This window comes from Zosterops lateralis, assembly GCF_965231275.1.
Source record: "Zosterops lateralis genome assembly, chromosome: 1".
Lineage (NCBI taxonomy): Eukaryota > Metazoa > Chordata > Aves > Passeriformes > Zosteropidae > Zosterops > Zosterops lateralis.
This window is the reverse complement of record NC_139762.1, coordinates 1,423,439-1,438,742: the sequence shown is the minus strand read 5'-3', so window position 1 is coordinate 1,438,742 and position 15,304 is coordinate 1,423,439. Positions and strand designations below refer to the sequence as shown.

The 15,304-nt window shown below is 35.9% G+C and overlaps 1 protein-coding gene across 1 annotated transcript in view; it reads right to left on the bottom strand.

Annotated features, from left to right (window-relative positions):
* Nucleotides 1-15,304, bottom strand: part of SETD2 (SET domain containing 2, histone lysine methyltransferase) — a 78,282-nt gene that overhangs the window by 48,118 nt on the left and 14,860 nt on the right. The window contains 4 exon segments of the mRNA XM_083877527.1: nucleotides 4,089-4,215; nucleotides 9,069-9,166; nucleotides 12,027-12,104; nucleotides 14,651-14,774. Of these exon segments, the coding sequence (XP_083733653.1) occupies nucleotides 4,089-4,215; nucleotides 9,069-9,166; nucleotides 12,027-12,104; nucleotides 14,651-14,774 (427 nt within the window).

Here is a 15,304-nt window from a genome sequence, read left to right as displayed (position 1 = left end):
GTGCAGGTTCTTGCAGAAAATTTCACCCCAAAAAATTTCCTTTTTCTTTGGATTCTCTGCATTTTTTCCACATGGTGAAAACCCATCCCTAAAATTCCATGTTTTGCCTCTAAAATTCCTCCTCCTGAGCTGGAAATGGAGAAACTCTGCCCTTGGAGCTGCCAAATTCCAGGTGATGCCCTCGACAGTGAAGTCAATATTTAAAAATTGTGTTTAAAAATCTTAGAAAAAAACCCCAAAATTTTAAAGCTTTGTGGAATTTATGGTGGGGTTTAGTTATGGATGAGCAAATATTGGACCTGCCAAAGTCACTCTCTGGTGGGACTTTAAACAACCAGGAGAAAGGAGATGTGGATTTAACTGAAAAGCCAAAAAAACACAAATTTTGAGGAGTTTTGTGAAATAAACCCCAACTGGAGTTGGGAGAAGACCTTCAGGGTCATCAATCCAACCTTTACTGGGAAAAGCTGAACCTGATTCTCTGCACTTTTTCCACGTGGTGAAAACCCATCCCTAAAATTCCATGTTTTGCCTCCAAAATTCCACCTCCTGAGCTGGAAATGGAGAAACTCTGCCCTTGGAGCTGCCAAATTCCAGGTGATGCCCTCGACACTGAAGTCAATATTGTTCAACTTTCATCAGCCTTTAAAAAACATAGAAAAAACCCCAAAATTTTTAAAATCCATGTGGGATTTATGGTGGGGTTTAGTTATGGATGAGCAAATATTTGACCTGCCAAAGTCACTCTCTGGTGGGACTTTAACCAGGAGAAAGGAGATGTGGATTGAACTAAAGATCCAAGAAAACACAAATTTTGAGGAGTTTTGTGAAATAAACCCCAACTGGAGTTGGGAGAAGATCTTCAGGGTCATCAATCCAACTTTTACTGGGAAAGACTAAACCCTGATTCTCTTTTTCCACATGGTGAAAACCCATCCCTAAAATTCCACGTTTTGCCTCCAAAATTCCACCTCCTGAGCTGGAGATGGAGAAACTCTGCCCTTGGAGCTGCCAAATTCCAGGTGATGCCCTCGACACTGAAGTCAATATTGTTCATTTTTCATCAGCGTTTGAAAATCATAGAAAAAAACCAACAATTTTAAATCCACGTGGAATTTATGGTGGGGTTTAGTTGTGGATGAGCAAATATTTGACCTGCCAAAGTCACTCTCTGGTGGGACTTTAAACAACCAGGAGAAAGGAGATGTGGATTGAACTAAAGATCCAAGAAAACACAAATTTTGAGGAGTTTTGTGAAATAAACCCCAACTGGAGTTGGGAGAAGATCTTCAGGGTCATCAATCCAACTTTTACTGGGAAAGACTAAACCCTGATTCTCTTTTTCCACATGGTGAAAACCCATCCCTAAAATTCCATGTTTTGTCTCTAAAATTCCTCCTCCTGAGCTGGAAATGGAGAAACTCTGCCCTTGGAGCTGCCAAATTCCAGGTGATGCCCTCGACAGTGAAGTCAATGTTGTTCATCTTTCATCAGCCTTTAAAAATCATAAAAAAACCCCAAATTTTTAAAATTCAAGTGAATTTTATGGTGGGGTTTAGTTATGGATGAGCAAATATTGGACCTGCCAAAGTCACTCTCTGGTGGGACTTTAAACAACCAGGAGAAAGGAGATGTGGATTTAACTGAACATCCAGGAAAGCACAAATTTTGAGGAGTTTTGTGAAATAAACCCCAACTGGAGTTGGGAGAAGATCTTCAGGGTCATCAATCCAACTTTTACTGGGAAAAACTGAACCCCTGAGGTCATCAGGAATCATTTTCTCCCAAAGGAACAAATGTTGGGATGAGAGAAAATCTGTACCAGGGGTGGGATATTGGAGGAAATTCCCTGATGGAAAAAACTGCTGGGGGTGGAATCTTTATTCCTGGAGGGGTTAAAAGTGGAGGTGGCACTTGGGGACAGGGGTGGAATCCCAGAGGGATTTTTGTAGAGGCATCTGTGACTTACAGGGACAAGGGACTCTGCAGAGCTGAGATATTCTAGAATATGTGGGTTTATTGCAGGGGTTGTGGGTAAAAAGGGCTTTGCCTTCAGCCACCAGCCTGGGCTGGAGGGAAGTGCCAGAGAGAGAACGAGAGAGAGCAAAGAGGGTTTGGGCTGAGAAGAGGGGTCAGAGTGCAGGGAAAAGAGCAGGGAAAAGAGAGCGAGGTCCTGGTTCCAATCCATTCTATCTCCTTTTGTGATGAATATTCTAATTTACAGTGACCAACCAACACAAGACACAAAATCCTATAGAATCTCCACACAGCCTGTAAGAACTACTACATCACCATGTGTTATATTTTAAACTCTAAAAACTCCTCTTTAGACTTTTCTGTTTTGCTACATTGACCTTTGGGTCCCTCAGGCAGCAGAAGGGGATTGTTCAATCCAAAGGGATTCTCCTCCAGCTGCCCAGGCTGTTGTTTTCAGGTTCTGTAGTAACTAAACTCAGTATCCTACAAGTCAAAGTTAACTAAAGAGAAGGGGTGCAAAGAGAGGAGGGAGCAAGAGAGCCAGAGAGAGCCAGGTCCTGGTTCCAATCCATTCCATCTCCTTTTGTGATGAATATTCTAATTTACAGTGACCAACCAACACAAGACACAAAATCCTATAGAATCTCCACACAGCCTATAAGAACTACTACATTACCATGTGTTACATTTTAAACTCTAAAAACGACTCATTAGACTTTTCTGTTTTGCTACATTGACCTTTGGGTCCCTCAGGCAGCAGAAGGGTCTTGTTCAATCCAAAGGGATTCTCCTCCAGCTGCCCAGGCTGTTGTTTTCAGGTTCTAGAGCAACTAACACTCGGTATCCTACAACTCAAAATAACCTTCCATTTCTATTTCAATTATAGATTTCATATTTTCAGAATCTTTTGCCAAGCAATCATATTTATAAGGTTTCCCTGATTCATCTTTCCCCAACACCTGCCACCCACAGATGCTCCCACAGACAGAGAGGGACATCAGGACAGGGGACAGGGACGGGGACAGGGACAATCCTCACCCAATCCTCACTACATTGACCTTTGAATCCCTCAGCCAGCAGAAGGGGATTGTTCAATCCAAAGGGATTCTCCTTCAGCTGCCCAGGCTGTTGTTTTCAGGTTCTGTAGTAACTAAACTCAGTATCCTACAAGTCAAAGTTAACTAAAGAGAAGGGGTGCAAAGAGAGGAGGGAGCAAGAGAGCCAGAGAGAGCCAGGTCCTGGTTCCAATCCATTCCATCTCCTTTTGTGATGAATATTCTAATTTACAGTGACCAACCAATACAAGACACAAAATCCTATAGAATCTCCACACAGCCTATAAGAACTACTACATTACCATGTGTTATATTTTAAACTCTAAAAAACTCCTCTTTAGACTTTTCTCTTTTGCTACATTGACCTTTGGGTCCCTCAGGCAGCAGAAGGGGATTGTTCAATCCAAAGGGATTCTCCTCCAGCTGCCCAGGCTGTTGTTTTCAGGTTCTATAGTGACTAAGACTCGATATCCTACACCTCAAAATAACCTTCCATTTCTATTTCAATTATAGATTTCATATTTTCAGAATCTTTTGCCAAGCAATCATATTTATAATGTTTCCCTGATTCATCTTTCCCCAACACCTGCCACCCACAGATGCTCCCACAGACAGAGAGGGACATCAGGACGGGGGACAGGGACGGGGACAGGGACAATCCTCACCCAATCCTCACTACATTGACCTTTGGATCCCTTGGCCAGAACAAGGGTCTTGTTCAATCAAAACTGATTCTCCTTCAGCTGCCCAGGCTGTTGTTTTCAGGTTCTATAATAACTAAGACTCAATTTCCTACAACTCAAATTAACCTTCCATTTCTATTTCCATTACAGATTTCACATTTTCAGAAAAACTCAAATCAACCTTCCATTTCTATTTCCATTACAGATTTCACATTTTCAGAAAAACTCAAATCAACCTTCCATTTCTATTTCCATTACAGCTTTCACATTTTCAGAATCTTTTCCCAAACAATCATGTTTATAAGGTTTTTTTTTTCCCTGATTCATCTTTTTCCCCAACAGATTTTTCCCACCTCGGCAGAACCGAACTCACCGAATCCTTTTTTCGGGAACGTTCCTTTTTCATCTTCCCTCCCGCAGCCCGAATGCTGACCCTGTTCTCCCCACCCAGGTACCCCCGGCAGTTGGAGGAGCCACAAAAACATTTTTGAGCTTCTTTTCTGTTGGAAAAAAAAAAAACACAAATGGAACTTTCAGAAGCAGCTCATCCACCTTCTCCAGGGCAGAAAATGGCTCTGAGTGGAAAAGATGCTGAAAATCCAAATTAAATCTTGATTTTCCGACATGAGACTGAGTTGTGGTTGGTGGAAAGACAAGTTTGACTCAATTCCAGGCTTTCCACAGGTCAAGGATGAGGAATTAGAGAGGAAAAGGTGGAGCTGGTGGGGCTGAGAACTTCTTATCCCATTTTGCCATCAATATTCTAATTTTCCTAAGGAATTTGTCCTAGGAAAAGCTTGTACTTTATATTTTATAATATAAATATATTATATAATATATATAATATTATTATTATATATATTATTATTATATATATTATATTATATATAATAATATAATATATAACATATATTATATAATATATCATAAAATATATATTTAATATAATATAATATAAATATATTTATATTTATATGACACAGGTCATATATTGAATTTTTAGAGCTCAAAAACAGGATAAAGAATGAGCTCAGGACTTGTGGAAATTTTATAGTATTTTATATCTCATATATTGAATTTTAGAGCTTAAAACAGGATAAAGAATGAGCTCAGGATTCATGGAAATTTTATAGTATTTTATATCTCATATATTGAATTTTGGAGCTCAAAAACAGGTTAAAGAATGAGCTCAGGATTCGGGGAAATTTTATAGTATTTTATATCTCATATATTGAATTTAGAGCTCAAAGCAATATAAAGAATGAGCTCAGGACTCATGGAAATTTTATAGTATTTTATATTTCATATATTGAATTTTTAGAGCTCAAAAACAGGATAAAGGATGAGCTCAGGATTCATGGAAATTTTATAGTATTTTATATCTCATATATTGAATTTTGGAGCTCAAAAACAGGATAAAGGATGAGCTCAGGACTCGTGGAAACTTTATAGTATTTTATATCTCATATATTGAATTTTTAGAGCTCCAAACAGGATAAAGAATGAGCTCAGGACTCGTGGAAACTTTATAGTATTTTATATCTCATATATTGAATTTTTAGAGCTCAAAACAGGTTAAAGAATGAGCTCAGGACTCGTGGAAATTTTATAGTATTTTATATTTCATATATTGAATTTTGGAGCTCAAAAACAGGTTAAAGAATGAGCTCAGGACTCGTGGAAGCAGCAAAATCCACGTGGAAAATTTTGGTTTGGATGTTCAGCCATAGATAATAAATTTTGGTTTGGATGTTCAGCCGTGGATAATAAATACAAAACGTATATAACAAATATTAAAATAAATATAATAAATAGAATAACTATAATAAATATAATAACTATGATAGAGAATAACTATAATAAATAGAGAATAACTATAAGAAATGGAAAATAACTATAAGAAATGGAAAATAACTATAAGAAATATAATAATTATGATAAATAGAGAATAATTATGATAAATAGAGAATAACTATAAGAAATAGAATAACCATAAGAAATAAAATAACCATAAGAAATAACCATAATAAATAGAATAACCATAATAAATAGAATAACAATAAGAAATAAAATAACCATAATAAATAGAATAACAATAAGAAATAAAATAACCATAAGAAATAAAATAACCATAAGAAATAACTATAAGAAATAAAATAAGAAATAAAATAACCATAAGAAATAAAATAACCATAAGAAATAAAATAACCATAAGAAATAACCATAATAAATAGAATAACCATAATAAATAGAATAACCATAAGAAATAAAATAACCATAAGAAATAAAATAACCATAAGAAATACAATAACCATAATAACCATAAGAAATACAATAACCATAAGAAATACAATAACCATAATAGAATAACCATAAGAATATAAAAAATAAGAAATAATAAATATAATTCCCAAGGAATATTCCCACCAAGCCTCAGTATTTCCCACTTGACACACCATCTATTTAAAACCCCATTCCAAAATTTCTTGGGAAAATTGTAGGGTTTTATTTTAAATAAAAACTAAAGAATTTGGACATCCTTGGCTCTGTAAACACGACCTTTTGTGCCAAATTTAACCACACAGGAAAATCTTTATCAAAGATGTTTCTCCTTACTAATTTACATACAAAAATCAGATTAATTGGTGCAATTATATTTCCCTAATTCAATCTGCATTTAAATGATTTATTTTATGAGCACAGGGGAGTGAAAACTTTGTCCTGTGAATTTATCTGATCACTCAGAATCCACCCATTAGACCAGACAATCAATAATTTAAGGAGGGTGTGTCAAGAATTAAAATTGATAATCAATTATCAGATGGATAAGTCTGTTAGACAGATGGAATTAAACATCAGAATGTGAAGGAGTTTTTAAGAATTGATTAATAAAGCAAATAAATAAATAAAGCAATTAAGGAGAGTTCCAGGGCTGCATCAATCTGCATTTAATTCAATCTGCATTTAATGATTTCTTTTATGAGCACAGGGGTGTGAAAACTTTGGAGGATGTGTTTTATGAATTTATCTGATCACTCAGATAAGAGCACACAATAATTCAAGGTGGGTGTGTCAAGAATTAAAATTGATAATCAATTATCAGATAAGAGAAGACTGTTAGATGGAATTAAACATCAGGGATGAAAAAGAGTTTTTAAAAATGAGTCTATATATAAAATATATATATATATAATATAATATATATAAATATAAATGATATTTTACATATATATATTAGTTATCATAACAGTTGTGCGGATAACAACACCTTGGTTGCTCCAATGCATTCAACCATTGATTAATAAAGCAAATAAATAAATAAAGCAATTAATGAGAGTTCCAGGGTTGCATCAATCTGCATTTAATTCAATCTGCATTTAATTCAATCTGCATTTAATGATTTCATTTTATGAGCACAGGAGTGTGAAAAAGAGTTTTTAAGAATGAGTCTATATATATATATAAAATAAATATATATATATATATTATATATATATATATAAGTTATCATAACAGTTGTGCTGATAACAACACCTTGGTTGCTCCAGTGCATTCAACAATTGATTAATAAAGCAATTAAATAAATAAAGCAATTAATGGGAGCTTCAGGGCTGCATCAATCTGCATTTAATTCAATCTGCATTTAATTCAATCTGCATTTAATTCAATCTGCATTTAATGATTTCTCTCATGAGCACAGGGGAGTGAAAACTTTGTCCTATGAATTTATCTGATCACTCAGAATCCATCCATTAGACCAGACAATAATTTAAGGAGGGTGTGTCAAGAATTAAAATTGATAATCAATTATCAGATTGATAAATCTGTTAAACAGATGGAATTAAACATCAGGGATGAAAAAGAGTTTTTAAGAATGAGTCTGTATATATATACATACACACATATATATACATATATATATATTAGTTATTATATATATATTATAATATAATATCTAATATATATAATTATTATAATTACAATATATAATTTTATATATATATCATAATATACATATATTATATATATATATATTAGTTATCATAACATTTGTGCTGATAACAACACCTTGGTTGCTCCAGTGCATTCAACAATTGATTAATAAAACAATTTAAATAAATAAAGTAATTAATGGGAGCTTCAGAGCTGCATCAATCTGCATTTAATTCAATCTGCATTTAATTCAATCTGCATTTAATTCAATCTGCATTTAATGATTTCTCTCATGAGCACAGGAGTGTGAAAACTTTGTCCTATGAATTTATCTGATCACTCAGAATCCATCCATTAGACCACACAATCAATAATTTAAGGTGGGTGTGTCAAGAATTAAAATTGATAATCAATTATCAGATAGTTAAGTCTGTTAGACAGATGGAATTAAACATCAGAATGTGAAAGAGTTTTTAAGAATGAGTCTATATATATATATATATACACACACATATATATACACATATATATTAGTTATTATACATATATTATAATATCTATTATATATAATTATTATAATTACAATATATAATTATTATATATATATATCATAATATACATATATTAAATATATATATTAGTTATCATAACAGTTGTGCTGATAACAACACCTTGGTTACTCCAATGCATTAAACAATTGATTAATAAAGCAAATAAATAAATAAAGCAATTAAGAGGAGCTTCAGGGCTGCATCAATCTGCATTTAATTCAATCTGCATTTAATTCAATCTGCATTTAAATGATTTATTTTATGAGCACAGGGGAGTGAAAACTTTGTCCTGTGAATTTATCTGATCACTCAGAATCCACCCATTAGACCAGACAATCAATAATTTAAGGAGGGTGTGTCAAGAATTAAAATTGATAATCAATTATCAGATAGATAAGTCTGTTAAACAGATGGAATTAAACATCAGGGATGAAAAAGAGTTTTTAAGAATGAGTATATATATATATATATATACACACATATATATACATATATATATTAGTTATTATATATATATTATAATATCATATCTAATATATATATAATTATTATAATTATATATATATAATTATTATATATATAATAATATACATATATTATATATATATATTAGTTATCATAACAGTTGTGCTGATAACAACACCTTGGTTGCTCCAACACATTCAACAATTGATTAATAAAGCAATTAAATAAATAAAAAAATAATCAATTATCAGATAGATAAGTCTGTTAGACAGATGGAATTAAACATCAGGGGTGAAAGAGTTTTTAAGACTGATCAATAAATATTTAAATAAATAAATAAATGAATAAAGCAATTAAAAGAGCCTTCAGGGCTCAGAGAGAAGGGGAAATGAGGGGGAACATACCCATATCTCTGGAACTGATAATCAAACGTCAGCTCCGAACCCGACGGCACCAGTTTGGTGGTGAAAAACCCGACCCGGAGCTGCCCGTTCACAGTCCACTGTGGGAAAAAAAATAAAATAAAAAAAAGATGTCAGGAGTTATTCCAGCTTTAATTCCAGCTTTGATTTCCCTGAAAGCACAGAAATCCCTTGGAAAAGCAGTTTAAACTCAGCTTGGTTTAAATCTCCAGTTGTTTTCGAGTCGCTGATACAAACGGAATCACGGAATCACGGAATCACAGAATCGCAGAATCGCAGAATCGCAGAATCGCAGAATCGCAGAATCGCAGAATCGCAGAATCACAGAATGTGGAGGTTGGAAGGACCTTCAAGATCATCAAGTCCAACCCAGCCCTGACACCTCAACTAGATCACAGTATTGAGTGCCACATCCAGTTTCCTTTTAAACACATCCAGGGATGGTGATTCCACCACCTCCCTGGGCAGACTATTCCAATATTTAATCACTCTTTCTGTGAAAAACTTTTTCCGGATATCCAACCTGTATTTCCCTTGGTGCAGCTTAAAATTGTGTCTTCTTGTTCTGTCAGTGCTGCTTGGACAAAGAAACCAACCCTCAGTTGAGTACAACCATCCTTCAGGAAGTTGTAGAGAGGGATAAAGTCACCTCTGAGTCTCCTTTTCTCCAGGATAAACACCCCCAGCTCCCTCAGTTGTTCTTCATATGGTTTGTGTTCCAATCCCTTCACCAGATTTGTTGCCTCCTCTGGACACGTTCAACCATCTCAATGTCCTTCCTGAACTGGACACAGCACTCAATGTCCTTCCCAAACTGAGATCCCAGAGCTGGACACAGCACTCAATGTCCATCCTGAACTGGACACCCAGAGCTGGACACAGCACTCAATGTCCACCCTGAACTGGACACAGCACTCAATGTCCATCCAGAACTGGACACAGCACTCAATGTCCATCCTGAACTGGACACAGCACTCAGTGTCCATCCTGAACTGGACACAGCACTCAATGTCCATCCTGAACTGGACACAGCACTCAATGTCCATCCTAAACTGGACACAGCACTCAATGTCCATCCTGAACTGGACACCCAGAGCTGGACACAGCACTCAATGTCCACCCTGAACTGGACACAGCACTCAATGTCCATCCAGAACTGGACACAGCACTCAATGTCCATCCTGAACTGGACACAGCACTCCATGTCCATCCTGAACTGGACACAGCACTCAATGTCCATCCTAAACTGGACACAGCACTCCATGTCCATCCTGAACTGGACACCCAGAGCTGGACACAGCACTCAATGTCCACCCTGAACTGGACACAGCACTCAATGTCCATCCAGAACTGGACACAGCACTCAATGTCCATCCTGAACTGGACACCCAGAGCTGGACACAGCACTCAATGTCCACCCTGAACTGGACACAGCACTCAATGTCCATCCTGAACTGGACACAGCACTCAATGTCCATCCTGAACTGGACACAGCACTCAGTGTCCATCCTGAACTGGACACAGCACTCAATGTCCATCCCGAACTGGACACAGCACTCAATGTCCATCCCGAACTGGACACAGCACTCAATGTCCATCCTGAACTGAGACACTCAGAGCTGGACACAGCACTCAATGTCCATCCTGAACTGGACACAGCACTCAGTGTCCATCCTGAACTGGACACAGCACTCAGTGTCCATCTCAAACTGGACACAGCACTCAATGTCCACCCTGAACTGGACACAGCACTCAATGTCCACCCTAAACTGGACACAGCACTCAGTGTCCATCCTGAACTGGCCACAGCACTCAATGTCCATCCTGAACTGGCCACAGCACTCAATGTCCATCCTGAACTGGACACAGCACTCAATGTCCATCCTGAACTGGACACCCAGAGCTGGACACAGCACTCAGTGTCCATCCTGAACTGGACACAGCACTCAATGTCCATCCAGAACTGGACACCCAGAACTGGACACAGCACTCAATGTCCACCCTAAACTGGACACAGCACTCAGTGTCCATCCTGAACTGGCCACAGCACTCAATGTCCATCCTGAACTGGCCACAGCACTCAATGTCCATCCTGAACTGGCCACAGCACTCAATGTCCATCCTGAACTGGCCACAGCACTCAATGTCCATCCTGAACTGGACACAGCACTCAATGTCCATCCCAGAACTGGACACAGCACTCAATGTCCATCCTGAACTGAGGGGCCAGAACTGGACACAGCACTCAATGTCCACCCTAAACTGGACACAGCACTCAGTGTCCATCCTGAACTGGACACCCAGAACTGGACACAGCACTCAGTGTCCATCCTGAACTGGACACAGCACTCAGTGTCCATCCTGAACTGGACACAGCACTCAGTGTCCATCCTGAACTGGACACAGCACTCAATGTCCATCCCAAACTGGACACAGCACTCAATGTCCATCCTGAAGTGGACACAGCACTCAATGTCCACCCTAAACTGGACACAGCACTCAATGTCCATCCTAAACTGGACACAGCACTCAGTGTCCATCCTGAACTGGACACCCAGGACTGGACACAGCATTCAGTGTCCATCCCAAACTGGACACGGCACTCAATGTCCATCCCAAACTGGACACTTGGACTCATTAAAGTTCATTTTGTTGGACTCTTCCCATTGACCCAAATATTCCAGATCTCTCTGCAGAGCCCTCCCATCTTTGGATGGTCAACACACACTCCCAGCTTTGTATCATCCACAAATTTACTAATTAAAGATTCAATACCCTCATCAATGTCATCAATAAAAATATTGAACAGACCCCTGAGGAACCCCCATTGGTGACTGTCCCCAGCTGGATCCAGCACCAGAGGAATTCCCAAAATAAAAGAGGGAAATTCTGAGCTCTCCAGAAAGATGAACAGATGGATTTGATCCAGAATTTTTTTACCTTTTGGGTCTCACAGTTTGGCTCGCAGCTGTGGTTCATGAAGCGGGAGCAGTTTCCTTTCTGGGTGGCGTCAATGATCTGAAAAGGGAAAAATTAAAGGTGAAAATACAAACACAATCCATGCAGGAATCATCCATCCCTTTTCCCACTCTTTATTTAATATTCTCCATCTTTATTTCAGAGATTTGGATTTGTTAAGACATTAATTTCCCCCAAAAAGAAGCACTTTGGGTATGTGGCTCCTCATTTTTCAGAGTTCTCCACTTGGATTTTGTTTTCTGATACAACATGAGGGGTTTGGACAGTGAATTTTTCTCCCACGCTCCAGTAAAAAAGTCATCCCAGAAATAAAAACTCATTTTATAACTGGAAATGTTCCTTTGTGACACTAAAAATCACCCAAAAATCCTAATTTTAGGAGGAAAAACACATAGAAAAAAATCACTCTGAGTATTTTTAGCTCTTTTTCTCTCAAGCTCCCCAGACCCAGGAGAGACAAGGAGAATAAGAGATGGAATTTCTATTTATCCTCCTTGTTCTCCAGGCAGAGGGAACAGCTCCACATCCCACAGAGCTGAAACAGCCATAAATAATTAAGGATATTCCATAAATAAAATATTCCAGTGGCAATCCTGCACAGAGAGACTTTGCCTGCATAAAACATCCCAAATTTATGGAATTTAATGTGAAAAGAAATGTGGATTTTTGGTGTGTTTGGGCAGCAAAAAAGGACAAGTTTGGCTTGGAGCATCTTCCCAAAATTTTCTCCCATGGAATGATGAGCCTTGTTCCATCTTTTCCTTTGGAAAGACATTTTCACCTCCCTAAAGACACTGATAAATATATTTATCACTGATCTATTTATCAGTGATCTATTTATCAGTGATCTATTTATTTATCACTGATATTTATTTATCACTGATCTATTTATTTACCACTGATATTAGTTTATCACTGATATTTATTTATCACTGATCCATTTATTTACCACTGATACATTTATTTATCACTGATACATTTATCACTGATATTTATCACTGATATTTATCACTGATCTATTTATTTATCACTGATCTATTTATTTATCACTGATATTTATTTATCATTGATATTTATTTATCACTGATATTTATTTATCACTGATATTTATTTACCACTGATCCATTTATTTATCACTGATCCATTTATTTATCACTGATCCATTTATTTATCACTGATCCATTTATTTATCACTGATCCATTTATTTATCACTGATCCATTTATTTACCACTGATCTATTTATTTATGACTGATATTTATTTACCACTGATATATTTATTTACCACTGATATTTATTTATCACTGATACATTTATCACTGACATTTATTTATCACTGATATTTATTTATCACTGATCTATTTATTTACCACTGATATTTATTTATCACTGATATTTATTTATCTCTGATATTTATTTATCACTGATATATCTATTTATCACTGATATTTACCACTGATATTTATTTACCACTGATCTATTTATTTACCACTGATATATTTATCACTCATATATTTACCACTGATATATTTATCACTCATATATTTACCACTGATATTTATTTATCACCGATCTATTTACCACTGATATTTATTTACCACTGATCCATTTATTTACCACTGATCCATTTATTTATCACTGATCTATTTATTTATGACTGATATTTATTTATCACTGATCTATTTATTTACCACTGATGTATTTATTTACCACTGATATTTATTTATCACTGATACATTTATCACTGACATTTATTTATCACTGATATTTATTTACCACTGATCTATTTATTTATCACTGATCTATTTATTTACCACTGATATTTATTTATCATTGATATTTATTTATCACTGATATATCTATTTATCACTGATATTTACCACTGATCTATTTATTTACCACTGATCCATTTATTTATCACTGATATATTTATTTATCACTGATCTATTTATTTATCACTGATATTTATTTACCACTGATCTATTTATTTACCACTGATATTTATTTACCACTGATATTTATTTACCACTGATATTTATCACTGATATTTATTTACCACTGATCTATTTATTTATCACTGATCTATTTATTTACCACTGATAGATTTATTTATCACTGATATTTATTTATCACTGATCTATTTATTTATCACTGATCTATTTATCACTGATCTATTTATCACTGATCTATTTATTTACCACTGATCTATTTATTTATCACTGATATTTATTTACCACTGATATTTATTTATCACTGATATATTTATTTACCACTGATCTATTTATTTACCACTGATCTATTTATTTATCACTGATATATTTATTTACCACTGATCTATTTATTTACCACTGATCTATTTATTTATCACTGATCTATTTATTTACCACTGATCTATTTATCACTGATCTATTTATTTACCACTGATATATTTAAACTGCCACAATTTTGTTGCAACTGAGCAACAGATTAAAAAAATCCTGAGGTTTGAAGGTTCCAAACATCCCAAATTTCTTCAGGATTTTTCTCCACGTGTCCCCGAGGAACTGGAACTGTCAACAATTAAATCCAGCCTTTCCCAAAGCTCACCTCATCATTTTTCAAGGCCATGAAATAATAGTGGATGTTTTTATTCCGGGCGTATTCCTTCACTCGAGCCTTGAATTCCTTGTGATCCAGCACTTCCCCACAATATTCCAAGACAAAAGTGTTGCTGCAAGAGGGGAAAAAAAATCGAATTTTTAGCAAAAAAAAAACCACAAATAAACACAAAATAATCCCTGTTCAGGTGGATTCTCTGAACACGACTCCCAGCCTGGCCACGCTGGTGGTGCAGCAATAATGATGTGATTTAATCTCACATTAAGGAATGAGATTAATCAGAATTTGGGATTAATTTGGGATTTTAAGTTGTCACATGGAATGATGAAGATCCCTTTGGAGGAGAATTTATTCTGTATATTTGAAATATTCATAGAATTACATAGAATTTGGTTGGGGTTGGAAGGGAAATTTGAGATTTGTGTCTTCACTCTTCTCTCTCCTTTCCTGCCCTCATCTAAACCAGAACTTGGAATTCACAATCCTGAACTAAAAACAGGAGGAAAGATCCCAGCCTGGCCATGCTGGTGGTGCAGCAATAACGATGTGCCTTAATCTCACATTAAGGAATGAGATTAATCAGAATTTGGGATTAATTTGGGATTAATTTGGGATTTTAGGTTGTCACATGGAATGATGAAG